The 27,611-nt window shown below is 53.1% G+C and overlaps 1 protein-coding gene across 9 annotated transcripts in view; it reads left to right on the plus strand.

Moving 5' to 3' along the window:
- The window catches only part of SULF2 (sulfatase 2), a 128,251-nt gene that overhangs the window by 92,636 nt on the left and 8,004 nt on the right, over nucleotides 1-27,611 (plus strand). For 6 of the 9 annotated variants that reach the window (XM_055438624.2, XM_055438610.2, XM_055438617.2 and 3 more), the window contains exons 5-11: nucleotides 2,004-2,173; nucleotides 6,913-7,063; nucleotides 8,382-8,557; nucleotides 10,669-10,797; nucleotides 13,695-13,751; nucleotides 14,160-14,328; nucleotides 16,152-16,344. In XM_055438624.2, the coding sequence (XP_055294599.2) occupies nucleotides 2,004-2,173; nucleotides 6,913-7,063; nucleotides 8,382-8,557; nucleotides 10,669-10,797; nucleotides 13,695-13,751; nucleotides 14,160-14,328; nucleotides 16,152-16,344 (1,045 nt within the window). The remainder of the gene's footprint in view (nucleotides 1-2,003; nucleotides 2,174-6,912; nucleotides 7,064-8,381; nucleotides 8,558-10,668; nucleotides 10,798-13,694; nucleotides 13,752-14,159; nucleotides 14,329-16,151; nucleotides 16,345-27,611) is intronic. The other 3 variants (XM_088843691.1, XM_088843692.1, XM_088843695.1) reach the window with 1 other exon arrangement.

Consider the following 27,611-nt stretch of genomic DNA (forward strand, 5'->3'; position numbering starts at 1 on the left):
GGTACCAGGCTCCTTGCTAAATGCATTATTCACTTGTCAAGTTTGTGTGAAGCAACCATCTGAAGGAACTGGTATTGGACCCATTTTTTAAATGTAACTATAGCAGCAGCTTGTTGATTTATATCATATAGAAGAAAGTTACTTTTATGTAATGTTCTTCAGGGTCCCTTTATAAGATGCTGTTTTACTCCCCAAAATATTTCAAGGGGAATTGCATGAAGTGACAAGTGACTTTCTCCCCTCTCCCCTTATCTTGGTCCCCAGCTAGCACTTAGGGATCTGTCCTTCTGAATTTTTTCTTAGTGCTCAGAAGCGTATGAAGGTAGGGGTTTGGTTTCTCCTCTTCACCCTACTCCTCTCACAAAAGAAACAAACTTTTCTGAAGTTTGACTGTAGTTTGCTCTTTCCCTTCAGAGTGTATCTTGGACAGTGTTCCACCTCAGTCACTATAGATCTGCTTCCCTTTCCATGTCTGCCCAGCACTGCACAGTATGAAAGCAGTGCAGGGTCATTGGTCATCGCCCTACTGCTGGTCACTGTGACGCAGTGACCATCCTGTGCACATGGACACAACGCACGAGTGTCCCTGGAGGTGTGTGTCTCTAGAGGCCCAGGAACCCGGGAGCACGTATGCATTTCCCACAGGGTACAAAGGTAGAGGGTAGAAACTGTAGCCACTTCGTCACCTTTTTTCCTGTAAAATAATATCTCTTTTTGAAAGTTATCATTTTGGACAGAGCTGCAGAGGGTATATGTTTAAAGAATTCATTCCCTTCCAAAGAAATCAGCAGCTAAAGGTTTACCAATTTCAGGAAGAACTTAAATCTCAGCTTCTCCGCTGAGCTTTTAAAGCCCTCATTTCCTGTCCATAACGTTCCCAGTCATCCGTCCTCCTGACCGGCTGTCTAAGTGGCTCTCACTGTCCTGGAGCCACTGTTGCATGCCTGTGTTTGTGGCACCATTTGCTGGTCCCTGCATTGTCCCTGCTGACTGTTCATCCTCTTTCTATTCCTTGAACACACGCCACGCTTGTTCCTGCCTCAGAGCCCTTGCGTTTGCTGTCCCTTCTGCCTGAAACGCTTCCTCCAGACCGGTGATCCTCACTCCTGGCTGCACTTTGGAGTCCCCTGGGGAGATTTTCCAAAAGTCCAGTGCCCAGGCTGAACCACAGAGCAGCTAAACCAGAAGGCCCAGACATCAGTAGAGCTCCCCTAAGGACTCCAGCAAGCAGCTGAGAGTGAACTCCAATGATGGCAGTCTTCCCACGCCCAGTTCCTTCTTGCCACTCAGGTCTCAGCTCGAGTGTCATCTCCCCGATTGCCCCAGCTCCCAGTTACTCTTTGTCACATCTTGTCTTATTTCCTCCTTCTGCCGTTCATCACTATCTTGACTCTTTATATGTTCGTCTGTTCCTGCCCCCAGGGCATACCCTTGGGATTGCAGGCATGTATTCATCCTCCACGATGGTGTCCCTAGAGCCTTGGAAAGACTTCAGGCTTAGGGACCAAGACTCAGGAGGCCTGGCTGCAACATTTATCAGCTGTGTGACATTGGGGGATTCACTTAACTTCTCTGGGCCTTCACATTCCTGTTCTGGAAAACAGGGCTTATCATCACACCTACTTTCTAGGACTATGTAAGAATTAACAAGCTAATACATGTAAACCCAAGAGAGTTCCTGGCACGCTATAAGCACTCAGTTGTGTTATTATTTTAATATCTATCCTGAATGAATGACAAATTGCAATTCCTCTCCCATCCTCCCTAACCCCTTCTCAGGGTTTTGCCTCCACTGTGAGGTGTTACCATTTGACATTCCCTGTTCTGCTTGCTTACTTATTGTCTGTATTCCTTGTTTTACTTCATCACTCACTGCATGTCTGCCCCTAGACCAGCTGCTCCAGGAGGGCAAGGATTATCTGTTTTGGTCTCTTTTGCATCCCCGATGTTCAGCACAGATGCTCAGCTCCTCACACCTTCTCCTGTCTCTCCCCGACCCCCAGGACTACCTGACGGACCTGATCACCAACGACAGCGTGAGCTTCTTCCGCACGTCCAAGAAGATGTACCCACATAGGCCCGTGCTCATGGTCATCAGCCACGCGGCCCCCCACGGTCCTGAGGACTCAGCCCCCCAGTACTCAAGCCTCTTCCCTAATGCATCTCAGCACATGTAAGTTTCAGGGCGCTGCCTCCAGAGCTACCGGGTCGCACAAAGGCGGGAGGGTCAGGCTCAGTCCCAGTGATGTAATGGTGGAGACACGGTTGCCTCTTCCCTCTAACGCTCCTGGTTTAAAGAACCCAGAAGCACACAGCTGATCTCTGGAGAACTAGAATACAGATCCAGTCATAACAACCCAAAGCAGGCGACAAGAGTGGTTAGCGTGGGACCCACCCCCTCTCACCGAGATCTGTGGCTAGAACTGCCTTTCGGGTGTCCACCTGTGTCATTCAATCCTGTGTGTTTCATTTTCCACATTTTTAAGCATTCTTTTGAGAAGGGGTCTATAGTTTCATCAGACTACTAATATGTCTACAGCCTGTATAAGCTGTTGACTCCACGGCAGACACTGTTCTAATAAGCCCTATGGTGGTGCTTTAGTCGCTAAGTCGTGTCTGACTCTTGGGACCCCCTGGACTGTCTGTCCGTGGGATTTCCCAGGCAATAATACTGGGGTGGGTCACCATTTCCTTCTCCAGGGGGTCTTCTGCACTGAATCCCTGAATATTCCCAGTGACCCTTGATGTATAAGTTATCTATTGCTGCATGACAAGTTATCCCAAAATCAAACCATGTAGAACATCAATGTGTAGCATCTCACAGTACCTGTGAGTCAGGAATCTGGGGGCTACCTGTCTGGTTCTGGCTCAGGGTCTCTGGAGGTTGAAATCAAGATGTCAGCTGGGGTGCCACCAAGCTGAGGCTTGCCTGGGGCTCATGCACAGGGCTGCCTCTGACCTAGGGCCAACACAGTCTTTCATAACCTGATCTCAAAATGACACATCATCTCTGCCATATTCTACTGGTCACACGGACCAGTGGGAGGGGGCTACTCACGGTAGAATTGGGGGCTGTTCATTGGAAGGACTGATGCTAAAGCTGAAACTCCAATACTTTGGCCACCTCATGCGACGAGTTGACTCACTGGAAAAGACTCTGATGGTGGGAGGAGACGGGGACGACCGAGAATGAGATGGCTGGATGGCATCACCGACTCAATGGACATGAGTTTGCGTGAACTCCGGGAGTTGGTGATGGACAGGGAGGCCTGGCATGCTGTGATTCATGGGGTTGCAAAGAGTCGGACACGACTGAGTGACTGAACTGAACTGAACTGGAGGGCTGTCTTGGAAGCTGCCTGTCGGAGAGGTGAGCTAAGTTCCCTAAGGTCATGCGGCTGGTAAATGGCAGAGCTCAGGTTCATATCCGGCCCCCGTTCCTGCCTGCCGTCTCTGCCCACCCCTCCAGTCTTCCTCCCTTCAGCAGGCTAGAAAATCTTTCTGAAATCTTCTGCATTCCTCTGCCTCAAACCACCTCCTGCTCAGCCGTGATGCGCAGCAGCCTTCACTCTGACATTGGGGCGACAAGGGCAGGGCAGTTAGGAGCCCGCCTGAATATTCGGGTGTTTAAGTTTCCTTACAATCAGAATGCGTCTCCCTCCTCGCCCCCCTCACTGTGATTCCTTTCTGACGGCGCCCAGAGTGGCTCCTGGAGGATGAGGCAGTGTGTCAGCCGACCCCCCCCTCACCCCTGGTCTTTGGGAAGGAGTGCTGTACAGGTGAGGACGAACCACATTCCAGGACAGCAGCACTGCCTGTCTGCAAAGCTGACCTGGTGGTCCCCCACCCCGCCCACTCCTCCCCCCTGGGAGGCCAGCCTCCCGCCCTCAATCTTTGCGGGAGGGAATGTGAGGCCAGCTCAGTCCTGCCGACGGGAGGCACCATGGGGTGGGGTGAAGGTTCGCTTGGCTTCTGCATTGTCTCCTCCAGAAGGGGTGCTGGCACCCCGCCCTCCCCCAGCAGCCCTGGAGTTTCCTGATGAGGTTGTTTGACATTGCCTGCTCATTTATTTTTCCTTTGAAATGAAAATTATAGAACTTGAACATGAGCACCGCCTGCTATTACTTACCCAGAGCGCCCCCCACACCTTATTAGGAGAGTGTTTGGAAGGCTCTCTTATCTCTGGGGTATAATCATTTTCAAAACAAACCTCCAAACCAGAAAGTTCTGCAGCTGGGATGTTTAATTACGACAGTCAGGGGGCTGAGGAGGGGCCAGAGCCCTCGGGTCGGAGTTCCAGATCTTTCTGTCACGAGGCCCCTGTCAGAGACTCTCACCCCATCAGGCCTGCATCACGTTCTCTGCTGGGCTTTGGGTTCTGGCAAATGCTGCTCGTTGCAAGGCGGTCCCACTGCACCTGCCCGGGGCCCCATCCACCCTCCCCAGCTCTGTACATACACAGAGATGCACACAGACACACACACACAGATACAGATAGAAATATACAAATAGATGCACACAGATGTACACACAATGGGGCTTCCCTGGTAGCTCAGTCAAGAATCTGCCTGCAATGCAGGAGGCTGAGGTTCCACCCCCAGGTTGGGAAGACCCCTGGAGAAGGGAAAGGCTGCCCACTGCAGCACTCTTACCTGGAGAATCCCATGGCCAGAGGAGCCCGTGGGCTAAAGTCCACGGACTTGCAGAGAGTCCTACACGACTGAGTGACGAACACATTCACATACACAAATACACCAGTGCGCACACAAACACAGATACACAGAACACACAGATACAGACAGACACACAAATAACACAGACACACACAGGCCCATGTCCAGACACACACACAGATACACAAATATACACAGAAACAGACACCCAAACACACAAAGATCTAAGCACATATACACACACCCAGACACACAAAAACAAACACACAGAGACGCACATAAACACAGATGCAAACGCAGACACACAAACATGCAAATACACCACCATACAGACATGCACATACAGAGACCTGTGCACACACGCACACACAGCCAGAGCTGCCTCGGAGTGTGGCATCTGACCGGGTCACGGGCCTCTCCTTCCACCACCCACGGGAGCCAGGCCCAGGCTCGCATCTTGGGGTGGGGGTGGGCCAGGCCTCCAGACACAGGGCGAGGGGCCGGAAGGGGCCTGGCAGAGGAGGGGATGTTGTCCTTCAGATTGGCCGTGGACAAGCAGACATTCCTCGGATTCTTTCGGAGGTGAGGGCTTCGCCTCTTTGTTCGGCAGGCAGGCGGCTGGGTTCCTGTGAAAATGTGACCCCGCAGGGGAACAGGGAGAGCCTGGCCCCAAGCAGGACACCAGATCCTGCTCCAAAAGCTGTCTCCAGAGAAGGGGCTTCAGAAAGCAGGCTCTTGACAGACTCACCCCTCACTGTTCTCCAGGGCAGACACCAGCCCCTTAGAATCTAACAGATTTGGGGATGATCGCTCAGAATTACATCCAGAATCCGGGCCCCTGGGGCCATGGGAACAATTTCCCCAAACTGCCAACCAGCCGTGAGGGCGTCTCTCTGCGCTGCTCCTGCCGCCCGCAGCCCCCCTTGGTGCGGGAGGTGGGCTCGTCCTGGGAATGTTCTGCACGTGGGTCAGGCTCTAAGCCGGCCGGCGGGGGAGAACAGTTCCTCGCAATCGAAGGAGCCGGGCGATTTAGCGGCAGGAGACCCGCCGGAAAGGCAAAGTCCAGAAGGAACCTTGTGACTCGCTCCATCTACATGGCAACCGCCTCCATAACTACGGACTCCCATGAGCTGCAGGGCCCTTCCTTCCACCCGGGAAAGTTCTCTGAAGTTGAGGGGGCTGAGGTCCTGAGGAAGGGAGTGCATTTGGGACCCCTATCCCCTCCCCAGCGCCCTCAGCCCTCGCCCCTTAATAGCCCGCTTGAAAAGCTTTTGTCTTCAAGCAGAGGAAGCTGAGCCTCTGCTTGCAGCTTTTCCTGGGGAAGGGGAGGGGGGTAAGATCTGAACAGCCCCTGGCCGTCCAGTATCATCAGCCCGTGCGAGGGGCACCCATGCTTTGTGGGGTTTCCCACTCCTGAGCACATGGTCAGCGCTCATCCGAGGTCAGATTATCGTGTATTTATTCGTTTATCATTGAGCATCACAGCTGACCCCAGAATAGAAGTCTCGGAGCCCAGTAGCTCCATCAGTCACTCAGTGAGACCGTGGGCAGGTCCCGGACCTCCTCTGACCCCGTTTCCTCTTTTTTAAAATGGGAGATTAAACCACACAGGAGGAATAATTGTGACAAGTCATAGAATACGACGTGTCCCAAATGTACACGTTCAGGCCATTCTCACAGTTTTGCCTGACTATTATTAACCGAATTTTTTAACCAATTTCCTTTAAAAAAAAATCTATTTCAAAAGGAAATTCCATGTGGCACACCTTAATCAGCCACGATAACTGGCACTGGCAATCTACCCAATGTAGCTGAAAAATGAATGCAATGCTGTTAAATTAGAATTGGGTGCTGTGCCCATGGGTGGTTCTGAACTTGAACCTCTCTCCTCCTACACAAAGGGAGGTGAGCAAATTCAAGGGAGGAGCGAGCGCAGCAGAGATGCCTTGGTGCGCTGGGCATGCTGACAGGGCTGAGGTGGGACGGACAGTGCCCCTGGGGGCCTCCAGGTCATCTGTCGTGTCAAACGTGCATGCCCCGCACACAGATGCTGACCTAGCCTGGGGCAGAGTCCCCGCCATGCTGGCGTCCAGCGGGGCGAGATTTCCGCCTGGGCTGCAGCCCCAGCGCAGGGCGGCTGCTCCCTCGAGGCATGGGGGTGGGGGGCGGTGCTGGGGGGCAGGGCCCAGCACCCCCACCGCGGCCTGGGCTGACCTCTGTGCGTGTCTGCCCACCCCAGCACCCCGAGCTACAACTACGCGCCCAACCCCGACAAGCACTGGATCATGCGTTACACGGGGCCCATGAAGCCCATCCACATGCAGTTCACCAACATGCTGCAGCGGAAGCGCCTGCAGACCCTCCTGTCGGTGGACGACTCCATGGAGACGGTAGGCTGCCCTGCTCCGCCCCGCCCCGCCCCCAGCATCGTCAGCGGGAGAGCAATGGAACCGGGCAGAAGGGAGAGGCACCCGGAAACTGATCAGACGGAACCCCAGCCCTTAGGGAACTGTTCCAGCTCTGGTTGGCCCACAACAGCAACCACGTGTGGCTACGGAGGCTTTTTAACAGCTTTCTGGAGAATTCCACACAGTTCACCCAATTCAAGCATACGTTTCAGTGGGTTTTCACTTATTCACAGACTTGTACGATCATCGCCACAGTTGGCCTTAGAACAGTTTCATCACCCGCCAGAGAGAAACCCTGCAGCCCTTAACCATCACCCCAAACCACTTCCCCCACCCCTCCTTAGGCAGTCCCTCCTCTACTTTGTGTCTCTGTGAATTCGCCTATTCTGGACATTTCATATAAAAGGAACCCTACAATATGTGGCTTTTTTGTATCTGGCTTCTTCCACTTTGTGCGATGATTTCAAGGTTCACTTGAAAGTACTTAATTTTTTTTTGCTGTTGCTGAAAAATATTCCATTGCCTGGATATGTATTTTTAAATTTATCCATAACTATTTAAGTTCAATAAGGGCTTCCCTGGTGGCTCAGACAATAAGGAACCTGCCAGCAATGCAGGAGACCTGGGTTCGATCTGTGGGTCAGGAAGATCCCCTGGAGAAGGGAAGGGCTACCCACTCTAATATTCTTGCCTGGAGAATTCCATGGACAGAGGAGCCTACCATGAGTTAGAGTCCATGGGGCCACAAAGAATCAGACACCACTGAGCAACTAACGTTGTCACTTCCCAATAAAATTTAAAATTTCGTTCCTCAGTTGCACTGGCCACATTTGAGGCGCTGAGTAGCCACGTGTGGCTCATGCCACAGGTGTTAACATCGCCTGCATCGCAGGAAGTTCTGTGGGCAGCACTGCTGTGGGTCACAGACTCCTGCCTTGGCCAGTCCTTCATCCATCCATCCACCCGTCCCACAGCATCTGCTGAGCACCAGCACACACAGGGCCCAGCAGGGAACAAAATGACAGAAGTCCCACCCAGATGGGACCTACATTCTAATGCAGGGAGACACAGTCCACAAATAAGTGCCGAGAAGGCAAGCAAAGGGGACAGGAGGTGAGGAGGCCCCAGTGACACCTGGGTCAGTCCCAGGGGCCCCGAGAGGTGACAGTTGAGCAAAGACCTGAAGCAGGGGAGGGACAGGGCCTGAGACCCGAGCACATCGCCCCCTTAGGGGAGAGCAGGCCGGGTGCCCACTGCCCGCTGGCCCTCCCACATCCTCACCGCCTTGCCTGCGTTTCAGATTTATAACATGCTGGTGGAGACAGGTGAGCTGGACAACACCTACATCGTGTACACGGCCGACCACGGCTACCACATCGGCCAGTTCGGACTGGTGAAAGGGAAGTCCATGCCCTACGAGTTCGATATCAGGGTCCCGTTCTACGTGAGGGGCCCCAACGTGGAGGCCGGCTCCCTGTAAGTGCATCACCCCACCCCATCACCCCACAGTTCCAATGAGGCCTCCAGGCTCGTTGGCACCCACATGGGCAAGCAGCAGGCAACTCAGCGGGCAGCCCCCAGCCACTCCCCTGGGATTACGGGATTTGGGCAGGTGGGCCTGGGTGCTGAGCAAAGGGGCGGTGATGTTACCTGGGGTGGGTTCTGATCATCGCCTTCCCCTCTGTTGGGGAAGGGGAGGTCAGGGCTGTTAGCACCCGAGAAAACAGACTGTTCGTGGTAGGCACTGTGCCAGAGAGTCAGGGTGCCAGACTGTGTGTGTGTCCCCGCCAGCGCGTGGAGATGCCACCTCGACTTCTGTCTGTCCTGACTGGTTGTGGGACTGGTGGTTGTCAAGGAGGGGCCCCGGGCTGAGATCAGCGGGGCCGGCTCAGTGGCAGTGCTAAGGGAACCAGCCTCCCCCCCATCCTTCCCCGAGGGCCACGTGGGCCCTCTGCCAGCCGTCCCCATGGGTTAACCTTTGAAACGACACGTTCTGGCAGCAAAAACATCATGTCTGGGGCAGGGAGGGGTAGAAAGGCCAGTAATCATTCAGGTCAGCGGGATGTTATGGAGGCCAACTCGAAGGGTCTTTAGAAATGCACATTGTCACTGCTTTAGTACTTATCGGGTCTGACTTCCGTCCGAGCCCTGAATGCACGCAGATACAGACTCAGCTACGGGATCCTCCCAAAAGGGCAACATCTTGGGACCAAGGTGCTCCTGCCCTGCCTGAGAGGTTTGGTGGAGCTTCCAGGAGGCAGGCAGTACGAGCTGTAGCCCAGCCTCATCTCTCGTCCTCTGCTGACCTCACTGGGTCCCTCCCTGTCTGGATCTCAGGGTCCCCACCTATAATCATAGCTATTATAATAATAGCCGTGTTGATACAGTGTGATTCTTCAGGCTTTGGTCTAAGCACCGTCTATCCAGGTAACTCAGTTAAGCCTGATAACAAGCCTCTGAGGTAGATGAGAGTGTTATCCGTGTTTTAAACACGAGGAAATGGAGGCTCGGGTTGAACTGCCTGAGATTACATAGCACAGAAGAGACGAGCTGGAATTTGTCTCAAAACCAGGTTTCTGCTACTTGTAAATGTTCTTCCTTATTTGAGAAGAATGTATGACCATTAAAGTCATTAGGATTACTTGCTTTCGGAAAGAGACAGTGGACTGAACTGTAATCCAGCAGCTTTCGTTACACTGGTCAGCCTTAGAGTCTGTGACCTGCTGCTTAGGACTCAAAACCCAGAGAGGCTCAGCTGGGGAAGGACCCGGCTCTCCACGCACAGGGTCGCTCAGGTGCAGATGGGGGACTGGAACCCACACGGCCAGCCTCCCAGAGCGTTTACCAGGCATCCTTTCTGGGGGTGAACTTGTGGCAAGGAGCTTCTTCAGAGCCAACCAGGGGAGAAAAGGAAACGAGGTTGGGGACGGCTAACAGGCCACAGGCGTGGGTCACGTGACATGCCCCTGGTCTGACATCCCACCCCCTTCGCCTGTCAGTCAGTCTGGCCCACCCTCCAGGGGCGGGGGTCACACGGGGGTGTGAACCCAGAGCCTGGGGGTCCCGGGCCACTTAGTCTGTCATCAGCCTCTTTGGCATCATCGAGCGAAGAACCAGAGGTGGTGATAGTGCCGGCTGGGGCCGTGAAGGGAGGACGCCCCAGGCAGAGGGGGCGCCATGGCGAAGGCCCAGAGGCTGGGCTGCGCTCAGCCTTCCAGGAGCAGCGAGGGGGCCAGTGTTCACAGCAGAGGCTCAGAGAAGGGTCCGGGGAAGGTCCAGGGTTTGGAGTGTGTCTCAGAAGAAAGCGTTCTCCGTTCAGGAGTTGGGGCAGACAGGGCCTTCCTGGCAGAAGAAAGAGCCAAGCAGAAGCCCGGTGTGGGCCTGTGAACCCTGGCCCCCGTGGTTGTGCAGAGGGTGGGAAGGTGAGCGCTGGGCTTCAGCTGAATCCAGGGTGCAGAGGAGAGCCTTGAGGGCCAGGGTGCAGGAGAGTGACATGACGGATGGCAGCTTTCCTGCCTGCCCGCCCCAGGGGAGGCCAGGTCACCACTGCCCCGGTGACGGAGTCCTTCTCGCCCCGCCTCCCTCAGGAACCCCCACATCGTCCTCAACATCGACCTGGCCCCCACCATCCTGGACATCGCCGGGCTGGACATCCCCTCGGATATGGACGGGAAATCCATCCTCAAGCTACTGGACACAGAGCGGCCGGCGAATCGGTGAGGGGATGGGGCAGGTGCTGGGGTGCCAAACTGTCTGAGCTCCTGGCCTGCTCTGTGGGTCTGGGGGGCAGGGGTTTCTCCAGACTCAGGAGCTGGGGTTCTAGGGCCCCCCATCCTGACCACTTACCTGCCGTGAGGGGTGGGGTAGGGGTTGGGGAAGGAAGCTCCCTGTCTGAGAGTCCACCTTCCCAGCTGGAATAGGGCCACAGGGACCCACTGAGGACCCACCACAGCTCAAATTGGGTGAAACTTTAAAAAAATAACAGCTATTGGAGCTGACATTAATTAAGCACTTACTGTATGCCGGCCTTGTTCTGAGTGCTTTGCAGCAGATTTTATCATTTTAATCTTCAGAGTAACCCAGTGAGGTAGGCATTATTATGATCCCAGTTTGGAAACTGAATCCCAGAGCAGTCAAGTGACTTGTCAGAGTTCTCTTGGCAGGTCTGGATCCCACTCCAGGCATCCAGACTCTAGGCTAGAGGCTACACTCTTAATCGCCATGATCTGTGGCTCTAATGCCGGATAGCATTGGGAATATATTCCTGGGTGTCCTGGAGGCAAACAAAAGAACAGTGTTGTTTTTCAGTCATGTTCAACTCTTTGCGACCCCATGGGCTGCAGCACGCCAGACCTCCCTGTCTGTCACCAACTCCCGGAGCTTGCTCAGACTTATGTCCTTTGAGTCAGTGAGGCCGTCCAACCATCTCATCCTCTGGTGTCCCCTTCTCCTCCCGCCTTCAGTCTTTCCCAGCATCAGGGTCTTTTCCGATGAATCAGTTCTTCACACCAGGTGGCCAAAGTATTGGAGTTTCAGCTTCAGCATCAGTCCTTCCAATGAATATTCAGGACTGATATCCTTTAGGATGGACTGGTTGGATCTCTTTGCAGTCCAAGGGACTCTCAAGAGTCTTCTCCAACACCATGGTTCAAAAGCATCAATTCTTTGGTGCTCAGCTTTCTTTATGGTGCAACTCTCACATCCATACATGACCAGTGGAAAAAACCGTAGCTTTATCTATACGCTGTTGTTTTAGTTGCTCAGTCATGTCCAACTCTTTGCAACCCCGTGGACTGTAGCCCGCCAGGCTCCTGTGTCCATGGGATTCTCCAGGCAAGAATCCTGGAGTGGGCTGTCCTTTCCCTCTCCCACTATACGGTGATGGTGAGCAAAAACTAGGTGGGAAGGTGAGCTGAGTCTGGTCGGACAGGAAGGCGGAGGACGCAGTCGCTGGCGTGGCAGCAGCGGCATCTAGTGGCCATCGGTGTAACTGCCCCCCGGGATAACGGCCCCACAGCACGGATGGGTGCAGCCTCCAGCCGGTACCTCCTGCAGCTCAGAGGGGCCAGCCGGGCGGGCACTGTCTGTCCGAGACCGAGTGTCCTGTAGAAGGAGCCGCCTCTGCTGAGCCTCCTCCCTCTGACTAGGCTTTATGAGCTGTAAGGGTACGAAATGGGCGTGTCTGGGGAGGGCGGGGGCACTGTGTTGGGAGCCGGGACTCTGGGGAGTCAGGTGCAAAGTGGAAGCGTTCTCTTTCGGCCTGAGGCCCTGTCTGCGAAGTGGAAATGATAGCGCGAAATTCCACAAAATGCACACTTAAATCCCACGACAGAGGATCAAAGGGAAAAACATCCCCCCAAACACAATGTAATTAACCTGAAGTCAGGAGAAGCGTTTCATCTGGTGCTGAAGTAAAAGGGGCGCGATCTCTTCCCGCCCCAGGCAGCTGGTGGGCTTCCCGGGAGACACAGAGGGGCGCGCACGACTGTGCGGGACTCGCAGCGACCCACCCGGGTCGCTCTGCCCCGCGCTCAGACCCGTGGCTCTAGGGAAGTGCAGCTCTGCTGTGGGCGGGGAGGTGTGTGTGTGTGTCCGTGTGTATGTGTGTCATGTCTGTCCATGTATGTATTCATGTGTGTGTTTTGTGTGTTGTGTGTGTCCATGTATGTATTCATGTGTGTATGTGTGCCGTGTGTCCATGTATGTATTCATGTGTGTTTGTGTGTCGTGTGTGTTCCTGTGTCCATGTATGTGTTCATGTGTGTGTGTCTGTGGGTGTGGGTGTCTGTGTGTGTCTGTCCGTGTGTCATGTGTCCATGTATGTATTCATGTGTATGTTCGTGTCTGTCATGTGTCCGTGTGTCCATGTATGTGTTCATGTGTGTGTCCTTGGTGTGTGTGTCCATGTGGACGTGTGTGTGCGTGTGTGTCCGTGCAAGTGTGTGTCCATGGGTGTGCGTCCGTGTGGGTGTGTCCGTGGGTGTGTCCATGTGGACGTGTGTCCGTATAGGGGTGTGTGTGTCCGTGTGGGGGTGTGTGTGGCTGTGTGTGTGTCCTGTGGGTGTGTGTGTGTCCATGTGGGTGTGTGTGTGTCCATGTGGGTGTGTCCGTGTGGGTGTGTCCTTGGGTGTGTGTCCGTGTGGATGTGTGTGGGTGTGTGTCCGTGTGTCCATATGTGTCCTTGGGTATGTGTCCGTGTGGGTGTGTGTCTGTGCGTGTGGGTATATCCTTGGGTGTGTGTCCGTGTGGGTATGTGTCCATGCGTGTGTGTGTCCATGTGGGTGTATCCTTGGGTGTGTGTCCATGTATGTGTGTGTATGTCCGTGTGTCTGTATGTGTCCTTGGGTGTGTGTCTGTGTGGATGTGTGTCCGTGCGTGTGGGTGTGTCCATGTGTGTGTGTCCGTGTGTGTGTGTGTGTCCATGTGTGTGTGTGTCCATGTGGGTGTGTCCATGTGTGCGTGTGGCCATGTGTGTGTCCCCCACTCGCCCCGGGGTCTGCGCTGCTTGTGAATCAAGGCCGGCTCTGAGCACCATCCCTGCTTCTGGAAGGATGGAGGGACGTGGGAGCCCCCTGCACTGATGAGAAGATGGACCTGTGCTTTCTCCCCCCAGGTTTCACTTGAAAAAGAAGCTGAGGGTCTGGCGGGACTCTTTCCTGGTGGAGAGAGGGTGAGTGCCAAGGTCTGGAGGCGCCGCCCCAGGGCGACACCGGGCAGCCACCACCCGTGCCCCCAGGGCGACACCAGGCAGCCCCACCCACACCCGCGACACTGCAATGTCAAGGGCAGGAGGGAGGCTGACGCTGCTCCGCCACCTCCCACCAGGGGCTGGGGGTCTGTATCCTGGGCCCCTGGGCACAGGAAGCCGGTTCGCTTCCCTGTGGTTGATACGGAACTTAGGTCTGGACGCCCCCTGTACCCTTCAGACACAATTTGTCCTGCCTGGACAATGTCAAACTCACGTAACTTGGGATGCATCTTACAAAATCCCCACTTCCTAAGTCTCTCGACCATTGGGAGACGCGGCCCGGGGGGACACACGTGCTCCAGGGCTGAGAGGGGCCACGTGCTCCCCCAGAGCCGGGCGACCAGCCCTGCTCCGCGCTCTGCCCCACAGCAAACTGCTGCACAAGAGGGGCAGCGACAAGGTGGACGCCCAGGAGGAGAACTTCCTGCCCAAGTACCAGCGCGTCAAAGACCTGTGTCAGCGCGCCGAGTACCAGACCGCGTGCGAGCAGCTGGGGCAGGTGAGGCTGCTCGGCGCGGCCCTGGGGCCGGGGCCGGGGCCCCTTGTTCCCTCTCAGGGGCCCCCCACCCTAACCGCGGCCCAGGCCTGCTTCTCAGAGCAGCAGGCCAGTGTCCCTGATGATGTGTGACACCCAGGGTGACGCCAGATGGTGCAGACAACGCTCAGAAAATCCTGCTCCCGTGAAAGGAAAGTTCTCCCGTGGGTGCACACAGCTCTTTAGCTGCTCTGAGACTCTTGCCCCATCCCTCTTTAACAAAGACGCAGCCGGCCTCTGCACAGTATTTATAAAGTTAAATGACCATTTCCATTGTATTCACTCTCCCAGATCATCTTTGTGGCTGGCTTTCCGCTTATATGGCAACAACAGGAAATTACCTTCCGACATAAACAAGTTTTAGTTTGTAAAAATGTGAGCTGATTTCAAGAGAAAAGGAAAATATAACCCAGACAGTATTTGGAGATAACAGCAACTGTGACAGAGGTTTGGGAGAGTCTGAACTCGATTTTCTGAGGCCTGGGAGGCCAAGGTGGACTCTGGAGAGGACGGGGAGTGAGGGCAGAGCCTTGTAGAGAGAGACGCCAGCCCGAGGCGAGGCTCAGGGGGAGAGAGGCGGGCGGATGAGCAGGGGGAGCAGGTAGGGGCGCCCTGGAAAGGCCCAGGCGCCGACAGAAGGTGCTTCCCTGCCTCGGTCTGTGAGCTGGAACTTTGAGTTCATCCATGCTGGCTCAGGCCTGGAGATGCAAGCCGGTTTCACCAGTAACAGGAAGTAAACCCAGAGCCTCCACATTCCATTTCTCCTTAATAAACCCGTGGGTTGCCAAGGCCGGGGCACCAGTTGGGTGCATGTCACAGACTGCATCCAGGCAGCTCTGTCTTATCACTAGACTCAGAATTGGCACCAACCTGTCCTCACGGCTGGGCTCCCCCTGCCCCATCCAGCGTTCGTTCACGACCCCTTCCCAGCCCCTCCCCCTGCCGTGGAGGGCATCAGGAACCCGCCCGTGCCCCTGGAGCACTTTGGGTCACGCTGGAGCAGTATTCAAGGCTGCTTCTGTGGCCAAGCACAGGAAGAAAGCCCTGGACAGAAAGCTCTGGCCTCCCAGAGCTGACCATCTGGGCAGACCCCAGAGGGGCTCAGATTTCAGTTCTGAGCTTCAGGGAATGAATCAGTGAGGCCACGAGGGGCCTTTGTCCCCCTGGGATTGTACTCAAATCCCCCTGCTGGCCCATCCCACCCTCTCCCTGCAGACTGGGGGTCTGGCAGTCCGGGACAGTGAGAGGGCTGCCTGATCTGTCTTTGAAACCCATTATCCAAGAGCACTGCTTAACCCAAAGGAAAGGAGCATGTGGGGTGGGAGGAGCCAAGGCCAGCTGGGGAGGCCTCAGCCTCCGGACCTGCACTTACTGCTCTAGGGCCTCCAGGATCCCAGCCCAGACACCCACCTCCCACCTCCGGCAGATGCAGTCACACCCTGCTGACCCCACCCCACCCCACCGCGCTGCCTGCCTCATGCTATACCTTCTGGAAGCGCCCTTCCCTGTGGAGCAGCCACGCCCTCCAATCCGAGCGCTTTTCTCTCACGGGGCTTCCCCATGACCGGGTTCCCGCTCAGCCACAGCGCATCACCCTGGGTACCACTTCTCCACTCCCCCTCAATGGACAGGGATTCATCCATCACAGAGCAGCTCATTCCAGGCACCAGCCCGTGTCCAGTCGGGGCCACAAGAGGGACACGTCTGGGGTGGCTGGGAGCAGGGAGCAGGGAAGCGGCGGGGCGGGTGAGCAGGCCTGGGAGGCTGAGGCCGCACGTGTCTTGCAGAAGTGGCAGTGCGTGGAGGACGCCTCGGGGAAGCTGAAGCTGCACAAGTGCAAGGGCCCCGCGCGGCCCGGGGGCAGGGCCCTCTCCAACCTGGTGCCCAAGTACTACGTGCAGGGCGGGGAGGGCTGCGTCTGCGACAGCGGGGACGGCCAGTTCACCCTGGCCGGACGCCGGAAGAAGCTCTTCAAGAAGAGTAAGTGGGACGGGCGGGGCGGGAACGCACCGGGCAGCCCTGCATGTTCATGCAAACAAACCCACGTGCCCGCACCGTCAATCCATCCAGGCTCGGGAGGGGTGGGCAGGGAGGGTAAAGGAGGAGATGAGTGCTGAGTAGAGTGCTGAGACGAGGAGGAGCATGAAGAGAAGGGGAGGGGAGAGGGGTCTGGCCCTGGGCCATGTGGTGGGGCCCCTCTGAGACCAGAGGACCTGGAGGGCTTTGAGCAGAGGAGCCAGGATCAGATTTGTGCTTCCATAGCATTCCTCCCACTGCACTGCAGGCGCTGAACAGGTTCACCTGCAAAGCGCTAAAAGATGTTGAATCCCCCAGTGCCAACTTCCAGACGAGCTCAAGCCTAGGCGACGCCCTGCCTTCTCCTTTCTGCCCCATGCCTACTTGTCTGCAGGCGCGCGAAGTCACTGCAGTCGTGTCCGACTCTCTGGCCCCATGGACTGTATAGCCCGCCAGGCTCCTCTGTCCATGCGATTCTCCAGGCGAGGATATGGGAGTGGGTTGCCGTGCCCTCCTCCAGGGCATCTTCCTGACCCACGGACTGAACCCATATCTCTTATGTTTCCTGCACTGGCAAGTGGGTTCTTTACCACTAGCACCACCATCTGCTTAGCGTCATGTCTCTGGCATCGCGTATCTTTCTGCAGTGACTTCACCATCTAAAGTGGCCCCAAGGTGGCACTGACAAGATATCTTGAGTCGGGTCCACAAGCCCCAGCTGGCTGGGATGTGCTTTAAGGAGGGGAACATGTGGGTGAGATGAGCTTCCGGCCGCTACCTTGAGTTCAATGTCGGTGAACCACCATGCACATGAAGGCATGTGTCTTTACACAGACAAAATGTAGACACACTGTGCAGCAAGGTTCCGTATTGATGGTTGACAAGCGTGTTGTGGCCCAAGGCTGGCAGGAGCCTCACCGCATGTTTGCCCCAGGAGCACTGGTTCCCAACTCGCTAGTTCAGCGTCAAGGTGATGCTATGGAATAAGGCCACCCAGAGTTATAGGAATCCACTGCACAGTTGACCCCTGAATGACGACGGGCCCCCTGCACGCAGATTGTCCTCAGTAGTAAACGCTACCATTCTGCATCACCCGTGGTTGGTTGAATCTACGGATGTGGAGAAACCATGGATACTGGAGGGAGGGGGAGGTTAACTATGAGTTACATGCAGATGACCCCCCAGCCTTGTTCAAGGTCAGCTGTACTTTGGAGAGGGGAGAGCCCCCGCACCCCAACTGGAAAAGTTGCCTTAGCCTTCACACCTCCCCCCAGCAGGGGCCAAAGGACAGAAAGTGAGGAAGCCAGCAACCAGGGGAGGCGCCTAGGGAAGTCCTCTCAACCTGGCTGCACCCTCCCAGCGGGTGGTCATGGCCCCATTCTGAGGGTCACCTCCCCTGGGGAGCATGCCCCCAGCTGAACGTTCAAATGAGGATGCGCCTGGGCTTTGAGGATGTTTGGCAGGCTGCGGGTGCCAGGACTTGGTCTCAGCGAGATGGGTCCCCTGGCTGGAATGTCCGCTCCATAGCTGGGCACTTGCCCAGGCCACCCATTGATCTAACCCCCTAACCCAAGGGGAGCCAAAGCCTAATCAGAGACTTTGGTGGTTTCTCTGTCTTCTTTCGCTGTGGTACCATCAGCACTACCTGATACTCAGCGCTGTAACCGTTTCTGACTGTCGAGTTCAGTGGCTTTAAGGAGCCTGACAGTGTTGGGCGGCCATCACCACCGTGCGTCCCAAGCTCTCTTCTCTGGCAGAACTGAAGCTTGGCACCCGAGAAACAGACTCCCCACCACCCCGCCTCCCACTCTTGGCAGCCACACCCCTGCTTTCTCTGAGTTTTACTCTTGTAGGTACTTCACAGAAGCAGGATCACACAGGACCTGTCCTGTCTGGCTCATTTCACCTAGCATCAAAGTTCATCCGTGTTGTAGCCTGCGTCAGGATCATCATCCTTTTTCAGGCTGAGTGAGACTCCCCTCTAGCCTAATTAGAGACTGGCTGTCCGGCAGCAGGCTCAGAGGTCTCCTCCTGTCTTTGCAGAGGAAACCTTCATTACGAGAGCCGGTTTGTCTCCATAACGACCCAGCTACTGCCTCGAATGGCACTTCCCCACTGATGGTCCCCCGTTATAACTCCTCACTAGCTGATTAGTAACTGCTAAGCTAATCTCTTTTTAGCTGAATAAAATGATTGGTTTCCAGATTGAATTATACAGTTAACATCTTGCTTCAGCACCTGGCACGTTGGCTAATCTTTAAATAATACAAGAACTTGTGATTTAGTTAACCCTTTTTCCCTCATTATTGCTTAGAGGAAAGAGATTGTATTGCACTGTATTGTTCAGTCACTCAGTCGTCTCTGACAGTTTGCGACCCCACGGACGGCAGCACGCCAGGGCTCCCTGTCCTTCACTATCTCCTGGAGTCTGCTCAAATTCATGTCCATTGAATCGGTGATGCCATCCAACCATCTCATCCTCTGTCACCCCTCTCGCTTCCTGCCCTCAATCTTTCCCAGCATCAGGGTCTTTTCCAGTGAGTCGGCTCTTCACATCAGGTGGTCAAAGTATTGGAACTTCAGCTTCAGCATCAGTCCTTCCAATGAGTATTCAGGGTTGATTTCCTTTAGGATTGACTGGCTTGGTCTCCTTGCAGTTCAAGGGACTCTCAGTTCGAAAGCATCAATTCTGTGGCATCCTGTCTTCTTTATGGTCCAACTCTCACATCCATACATGACCACTGGAAAAACCATAGACTAGATGGACCTTTGTTGACAAACTAATGTCTCAGCTTTTTAATATGCTGTCTAGGTTTGTCATAACTTTCCTTCCAAGGTGCCAGCATCTTAATTTCATGGCTACAGTCACCATCTGTAGTGATTTTGGAGCCCAGAAAAATAAAAGTCAGTCCCTGTTTCCACTGTTTCCCCATCTATTTGCCATGAAGTGATGGGGCTGGATGACATGATCTTAGTTTTCTGAATGTTGATCTTTAAGCCAACTTTTTCACTCTCCTCTTTCACTTTCATCAAGAGGCTCTTCAGTTCCTCTTCACTTTCTGCCATGAGGGTGGTGTCGGCTGCATATCTGAGGGTATTGATATTTCTCCTGACAATCTTGATTCCAGTATGTGCTTCATCCAGTCCGGCATTTCGCATGATGTATTCTGCGTAGAAGTTAAATAAGCAGGGAGACAATATACAGCCTTGACGTACTCCTTTCCCAATTTGAAACCAGTCCATTGTTCCATATCCGGTTCTAACTGTTGCTTCTTGACCTGCATACAGATTTCTCAAGAGGCAGGTAAGGTGGTCTGGTATTCTTATCTCTTTAAGAACTTTCCACAGTTTGTTGTGATCCACACAGTCAAAGGCTTTAGCATAACAAAGTAGATGTTTTTCTGGAATTCTCTTGCTTTTTCTATGATGCAGTGTAGGTTGGCAGTTTGATTTCTGATTCCTCTGCCTTTTCTAAATCCAGCTTGTACAACTGGAAGTTTTTGTTTCATATACTTTTGAAGCCTAGCTTAAAGGATTGTGAGCATTACCTTGCTAGCATGTGAAATGAGTGCAACTGTGCAATAGTTTGAACATTCTTTGGCATTGCCCTTCATTGGGATTGGAATGAAAACTGACCTTTCCCAGTCCTGTGGCCACTGCTGAGTTTTCCAGATTTGCTGGCATAGTGAGTGCAGCATTCAACATGCACCTAAATAGCTGAGACTCAGCTGGACTCGGGCCCTCCCGTGAGGACGGTGCGACATCACAGCCCTGTCTCATGTGTGCTCAGAGGATCCTGGGAGCAAGACGAGGGTGGCTCCTTACAGCCACCTGGGAAACTCCGTCCCCATCACCAGGCCCAACATTCTTCTTCCTGCACGTGCCTGCCAGCAAGATGCTCTCTGTCATTCCTTTCTGAGCAGCCGGCCTAGAGCAGGGGTTAACAGGGAGCAATTTCACCTACCAGGACCGCTTGGCTGTGTGCTGGTGTTTCCGGCTGTCGCGTATGATGGGCAGTGGGGAGGGATGCTCCTGGCATCCAGTCGTAAAAGCTGTGGAAGCTGCCTAACATCCTGTGAGGTACAGGTCAACCTCCCACAGCCAAGGGTTATACGGCCGCAGTGTTGCCAGCTGTGAGGCTGGGTGCCCTGACCCCGGGCGGCTCAGTCCCTGGCTCGTGAGGAGGGAGGCAGAGCAGCCAACCCAGGACCCAGAGGAGGAGACGAGGACTAGACGATGGGTCCAGGTGGCCGGTGTTGCTTCATCTCATCTCCCAACAAATCTGCAAGCCCTGCCACGTGCCGGCTGCGGAGGTTACAGAGTTGAACACGAGAGACACCATCAGACCTTGAGGGTGAGGCCAGGTGTTAGCCAGTTAACAAAGTGGGAAGCTCACGTCCCTGGGTAAAGAATGCATGGAGGAAATGAAACGGGTGTGGCCAGGTGGAGAGGGGCTGCCGCTGAAGGGTAGTTGACGCTTAAATGAGAGCCAAGTGTGACCAGCAGAGCGGAAGTACTCTGAGCCAGGGCAAGAGGAAGCGAGATCCTGTGGGTCCCACCCCGGAGGGCAGGCCACACCACCCTAGGATTCCCAGGCCTGGGGTGCCAGGAGGGCCCAGTTGTGACCTTGGGCAAGGATGTCAGCTTCAGGGTCCCTAACCAGCAGAGCAGCTGCTCACATCAGCTTCCAGGAGCTGAAATATTTACCAGGTCTGTTTCACGTCAAACCCCAAAGAGCCCTGGCAGGCAGGTCCAGGTGCTGGGAAATTAACTGCCCAAGGATTGGGCTCAGGATTTGCACCCGAGCCATCAGAGCCCAGAGCATGGGGTCCCCACTTCCTGATACAGGGAATGATGGCTTAGTTTTTCTGAAGAATCTGCCTGCAATGCAGGAGACTCAGGTTCAATCCCTGGGTGGGGAAGATCCCCTGGAGAAGGAAATGGCAACCCACTCCAGTATTCTTGCCTGGAAAACCCACGGACAGAGGAACCTGGTGAGCTAAGTCCATGGGGTCGCAGGGTGTCAGACATGACTTAGCAACCGAACAACCTACCCACCTTCCTGGTACATGTGGTAGGAAGGGCACATATATTTCAGGACCCTGGAAACAAAGACACCTAGGGTGACAAGGAGAGCGAGTGGTGTGGGGTCCTGGGAAAGGTGTACACCGGGGCTGGCAGCCTTTTTCTGGAAGGAGCCAGAGAGCAAATGTCTGAAGCTTTGGGACCTAAACAGTCTTTGTCTCAAATGCTGCGTTCCATTGCTCTGGCGAGAAGACAGCCACAGACTCTGCAAATGGTTGAAAGTAGCTTCCAAAGAGAATCAGAGTAAACCCCCAAGAGTATGGCTGGGGGGTGGAGCCCTCCAGAGCCAGCAACACAAAGAAGCAGAAAGACCCCGCTGGGTCTGCTTCCTGGCCCTCTTGGGCAGCTGTGACCTGCTCCCGCGGGGACATCAGCTCAGAAGTGTGTGCGTTTCTGGCCCAGGCACTGCGGCTTCACAGAGGCTGAACTCAGGGAGGAAAAAGGCAAGGAGAAAGCTGCCCGGGGTCAGAAAAGGCCAGGGCTTTGTCAGAGGAATGCCTCTTCCGGACCTGGACCCCCAGGTCTTTGGTCCCTGTGACTCTGATACAAGGAGGGAAAGTACAGAGATCTGCCCCAAGAAGGGAGAGGGGGGCAAGAGACATCGGGGGCCACGTGGGAGAGGGCTCCCCCCTCCCTTCCTGGGCCCCACCTTGCAGCCTCCAGCCAGTCCTCGGCCCTTGGTCACCACCTGGTGGTCATTCAAAGCCCAGCAGAAACCTGCGTCAGGGCTGGCTCCAGGCTGGGCTCCCAGAACAGATGCGTGTTCAGGGCAGCAGGGTTACAGACTTGACGCAGGCCTGGGTGGGACCCAAAATGGAAGGAGTGATGGGGACTGTGGCCAAATGGGAGACCACCGCCCTGTCTGAAGTGGCAGCATGCCAGCTCCCGCCCCACTGACCGCGCCACCAGTGGACAGGGTGTAGACAGACACATTTCCCATTCTGTCTTCAGAAGCCGGAAATGCGTGCTCCTAACATGACACCAACCCCCCCACCCACCCCACCCCCATTTTTCTGAAATGTTAGCAACTTGGCCAAATTTGCCATTTAATATGTAGAAGATACAAGAAATCTGGCCTCTGACTTTAACCTGGAAGGACCAACGCTAAAGCTGAAACTCCAATACTTTGGCCACCTCATGCGAAGAGCTGACTCACTGGAAAAGACTCTGATGATGCTGGGAGGGATTGGGGGCGGGAGGAGAAGGGGACGACAGAGAATGAGATGGCTGGATGGCATCACCGACTCTGTGGAGATGAGTTTGAGTGAACTCCGGGAGTCGGTGATGGACAGGGAGGCCTGGCGTGCTGTGATTCATGGGGTGGCAAAGAGTCGGACACGACTGAGCAACTGAACTGAATTGAAGGAAGGGGAAATTCCACCCCCCACCCCTGCACCGGTTCCTCTTGAGTTCTTTTGGCTGGCCGAATAATTAAGTTGACACAAGACTGATTAACAGGAGGGAAAAATATAATTCATACACACAGAGGTCTCCTAGAAGTGGGACCCCAATGTGACCAAAGCAGACTGTTTATACATCATTTTTAGATGAGGAAATAATTACTTGTGAATATTTAATGGAACAAAGGGACTGCTGCTTGCGGTAGCAGCCCAGTGAAGAAGTGGTCTGTTGAGTTCTCTTAGCCTTGAATCCTCTTTCTCTGGTGATAAGGATGCTATGTCTCCTGGTGTAGAGAGGGTACTTTCACATGGAGATTTATTTCCCACTTCTCTGGGGGAAGAGTGTGTGTGTGTGCATTTGTCTCCTTCAGCCTGTGGGGCACCTGCCTGATAGTATCGGTCAGGACTAAAGGCAGGTTTAAAAACTCAGTGGAGAAGGGATAAGGGGGCATTTCAAGCAGCAGTGTTCACAGCTCTGTCTGCCCTTTCCTGACCGTCAGGCCTCAGTCTCCCAAGCATGGGCTGAGCTGTGACGGCAGCAGCATTAGAAGCCACGTGACTAGCTATGATAGGGCAGCACTTATATGCCCATTAGCACTAGGAGAACCTGCAGAAGAATCCACGGAATCTCCACATCGTACCAACCGCAGGGCAGACTCCAGAAGCATCTTGGAGTCTGTAAGAAGTGTTCCCCCTTTGCCTGATGAATTTGGCTGCATGGGCTCATCTCACAGTGGACACAGAATATGCCTCAAGTCGTTCACAGGGGGGAAACACAGCATAACCAGTTACTATGTTTCCCTACAACTTTCATTGATGGGGGAGCATGACAAAATCGAAGTAAGTCTAAAGGGATGTCTGAGAGAGCATCTCATGGCTTTGAGACCATTCCCGTAGTTGCGAGGCTCCCGTGTGGCACGGAATGGTGCTCTCCACCATCAGGGAGGAGGGTGAAGGAGCCGGATTTAGGGCATTAACCGTGGAAGGTGATGGGTAGGCTAAGAGCCTGCCCACAGGTTGCCTCTCGCCACATAGGAAGTGCTGCATCCGCTAAACTTGTAAGCTAGCAGACACAGCATGGAAAGCAGATGAAGGGGGAGCCTATGGTTAGAGGACTAGCTTTGTGGTCACTGTGGACACACCGTGAGCTTGGGGCGTGGGGGAGTAGCTGGTGCCGTAGAGTCTAATTGGCATGAGAAATGTGGGCAGGACTTAACTGAGGCAAAAGGCCGCCCTAGAATGGCTGCAGCAATCCTGCCATCTTCATTGCTGTGTAGACGGTAACCCTTATCACCATCAGGTAGCCGGGGCTGCAAGTATAGCCAAAACTTATTTATAATATTTATTTTTATTTATTCAGGTGTGCAGGATCTTTTTTTTTTTAATTGCAGCATGTAGGTCTAGTTCCCTGACCAGGGATCGATCTGTGCTCCCTGCATTGGGAGCATGGAGCCTCAACCACTGGACCACCAGGGAAGTCCCTGAACAGAACGAATTTAAAGCTTTGTAGAGGAGCAGAATTTACCAGCCTAAAATATGTCTCTTTGACCTATTATTTTGAGCTGGTTATTTTCTAGCAAACAGTAGACACAGCGGGGGGGTGGGGGGTGACGACTCTCCAAGTCAGGTGGGAGGAGTATTTTTTTTGCAAGAAACATTGATGTTTGTAAGGGAGATCTCCATTTGTAATGATATGACCCTCTGTCCCTGGAAGAGGAGGCTGATCAAATCTCTAGAACCTTTTCTCCATGGAGATGGCCAGAGTTTAAACCTGTGTCACAGTGACCTGTTTACTGCTGTCCTCACATCCTCATTGGCTGAGGCTGTATTTCAGGTGGCAGCTTCCAGGTTTTTCTGGGTCTTGCCCACAGATACATGTTATTAAACTTTTGTTTGATTTTCTACTACTCTGTCTCACGTCAACTTAATTCTTAGACCAGCCAGAAGAACCTAGGAGGGGAGAGGAAAAGTTCTTCCCCAAGGCTATGCCAGTCCTTGTGACCTGTCTTCCTTGAGAGGTAAATGCAAAGAGAAGCTGTGAATCAGGTGTGTGGGAGTGAAGAGGAAGCTGACCAGAGCTCAGTTACCTTAAACCAGGCTGGGTCAGCGGGAGTTGAGGTGAGGGAAACAGCTGGCTTAAGGCCGCCAGGGTGCCCGGGAATTACAAGCACTGTTGGTTCTTAGGTCTTATACACATCGAGAGATTCGGTTCCCATCTGAGCCAAATTTCCCTTCTTTCATGACTGGTAAGATTGGAGGATGACAGGGTGGGAAAGTAAAGCAGAGAACGCTAGGTCTAAGATTTGAGGGTCTGTCCCAGGGTTCATCCCTCACTCTTCCTCACCCAGAGATCTGCGTCCTGCATACAGCTCAGCACTTCATGGATATCCAACTTCATAGCACATGTGACCCAAGGCCCAACTGGGATATCTGGTAAAGACTCATCCTCTTCAGAGAAATCTAAATCAGCATGAGTTCCTAATAAGAAAAATGGGGGATTTGCGTCTTGGTCTGCAGGCAAGTAAATAAAAAACACCTTTCTCATTATAGCGTCATTAAATAACAAATCTCTACTGAGAAGGTTTGCTATTAAGCAGTTGGAAATTAGATAGGATGGGTGTTAAGAGGCCCTGAAAGATACTAGGGTGGGCTGAGATGTGGGTAATGCACTAAGTTGTCCAGAGACTGGATGCCTGGATAAAATCAGAAGTGACAGGTAGAGAAAGACGCACCAGTGCTGCTTAAGAAATCAGTACCCAATCCTCTGTTTTCAGTCCACAGGAGCCTCCAGGGTCCAACTGAGGACTGGCTGACCCCATTTGAGGGAGAATTGTCCCTCAGAAGAAGAATGAACCTTCTGGGTGTGCTGGGGCCCAGGGGGATCGATCCTTAAACTTTCTCTTGAGTGTAGGACAGATGTCTCTTCCATTGTCCCGACTTCTTTTAACATCTGCAGTTGTCTGGAGGCAAATAGGAAGAGCTCCGAGTGAGCCTGGAGTTACTCTCAGGGTCATGCTTTTGTTTTCTAGTCTTTAAATTGGAGTATAGTTGATTTACAATGTTGTGTGTCGGGTGTACAACACAGGGACTCAGCTTTATGGATGTATTTCATGTTCTTTTCTACTATGGTCTATTACAGGATATTGACTATAGTTCCCTGTGCTATACAGTAGGACTTTGTTTTATATATAGTCGTTTATATCTGCTAATCCTGAACTTTTAATTTATCCATTCCCCCACTCCCTTTCCTCTTTGGTAACCTATGTCTGCGAGCCTGTTTCATAAGTAAGTTCATTTGTGCCATGTTTTAGATTCCACATATAAGTGGTATCATATGCTATTTGTCTTCACTTAACATGATAATCTCTAGCTCCGTGACATCACTTCATTCTTTTTTATGGCTGAGTCGAGTTGACTCACTGGAAAAGAGTCTGATGCTAGGAAGGATTGGGGGCGGGAGGAGAAGGGGACGACTGAGAATGAGATGGCTGGATGGCATCACCGACTCGATGGACATGAGTTTGAGTGAACTCCGGGAGCTGGTGATGGACAGGGAGGCCTGGCGTGCTGTGATTCATGGGGTCGCGGAGAGTCGGACACGACTGAGCGACTGAACTGAACTGAATATCCCACTGTGTGTGTAAAATCTCACCCAATCTTTATTCATCTCTCTGTGGACGTTTAGGTTGCTTCCAGGTCTTGGCTTTTATAAAGAGTGCTTATCAACACTGGGGTGCATGTATCTCTTCAAGTTTTCTCAAGATATACATCTAGGCATAGGAATGCTGAATCGTATGGCAACTCTTAATTTTTTAAGGAACCCATTTTCCATAGTGGCTGCACCAATTTACATTCCCACTAACGGTGTAGGAGGGTTCCCTTTCCCCGCACCCTCCCCAGTGTTTGTTATCTGTAGACTTTTTAATGATAGCCATTCTGACTGGTGTGAGGTGATACCTCAACTTTAATTTTCTCTAATTGATGTTGAGCATTTTTTCATGTGTATGAAAAAACCTGTTTTCCCTTTGGAGAAATGTCTATTTAGGTCTTCTGCCCATTTTCTGATGGGATGGTTTGGTTTCTTGTTATTGAGTTGAATGAGTTGCTTATATACTTTGGAAATTAATCCCTCGTCATTGGTAGCATCGTTTCCAAATATTTTCTCCCAGTCACTAGGCTTTCTTTTTGTTTTATGGTTTTCATTGCAGTGCAAAAGCTTGTAACAAGTTTAATTTGGTCGTGTTTGCTTATTTCCATTTCTATTGCCTTGAGACTAAGATAACCTTGGTACAATTTATATCAGGGATGTTTTGCCTATGCTCTCTTCTAGAAGCTTTATGGTGTCATGTCCTATGTTTAAGTCTTTAAGCCGTTTTGAGTTTATCTTCGTGTATGGTGTGAAGGTGTGCTCTAACTTCACTGATTACGTGAGGCTGTCCAGCTTTCCCAGCACCCCTCGCTAAAAGACTGGCTTCCTGCACTGTATATTCTTGCCACCTCTGTCAAAGATTCATTGACCATAGGTGTGATGCTTTTCTTTTTCTAAAGGTTCATATTGCGGGCCAAGAATTATTGGTTTCAACTCATTTTTTCCCATGCACTCCTGAAAACTATTCGCAAAGAACTGAGCTCCAGCTTTCATTATTACACTAAGTGGTGCCTAGACCAACCAACCACACTATTGTGAATTTGCTTTCTAGTGTCAGGGATACGCTTTCCTACTAGAGCAGACTTGAAGAGCTTTCT

Source organism: Moschus berezovskii, chromosome 15, assembly GCF_049115385.1.
Source record: "Moschus berezovskii isolate FMDL1 chromosome 15, NW_MosBer_1.0, whole genome shotgun sequence".
Taxonomy (NCBI): Eukaryota; Metazoa; Chordata; class Mammalia; order Artiodactyla; family Moschidae; genus Moschus; species Moschus berezovskii.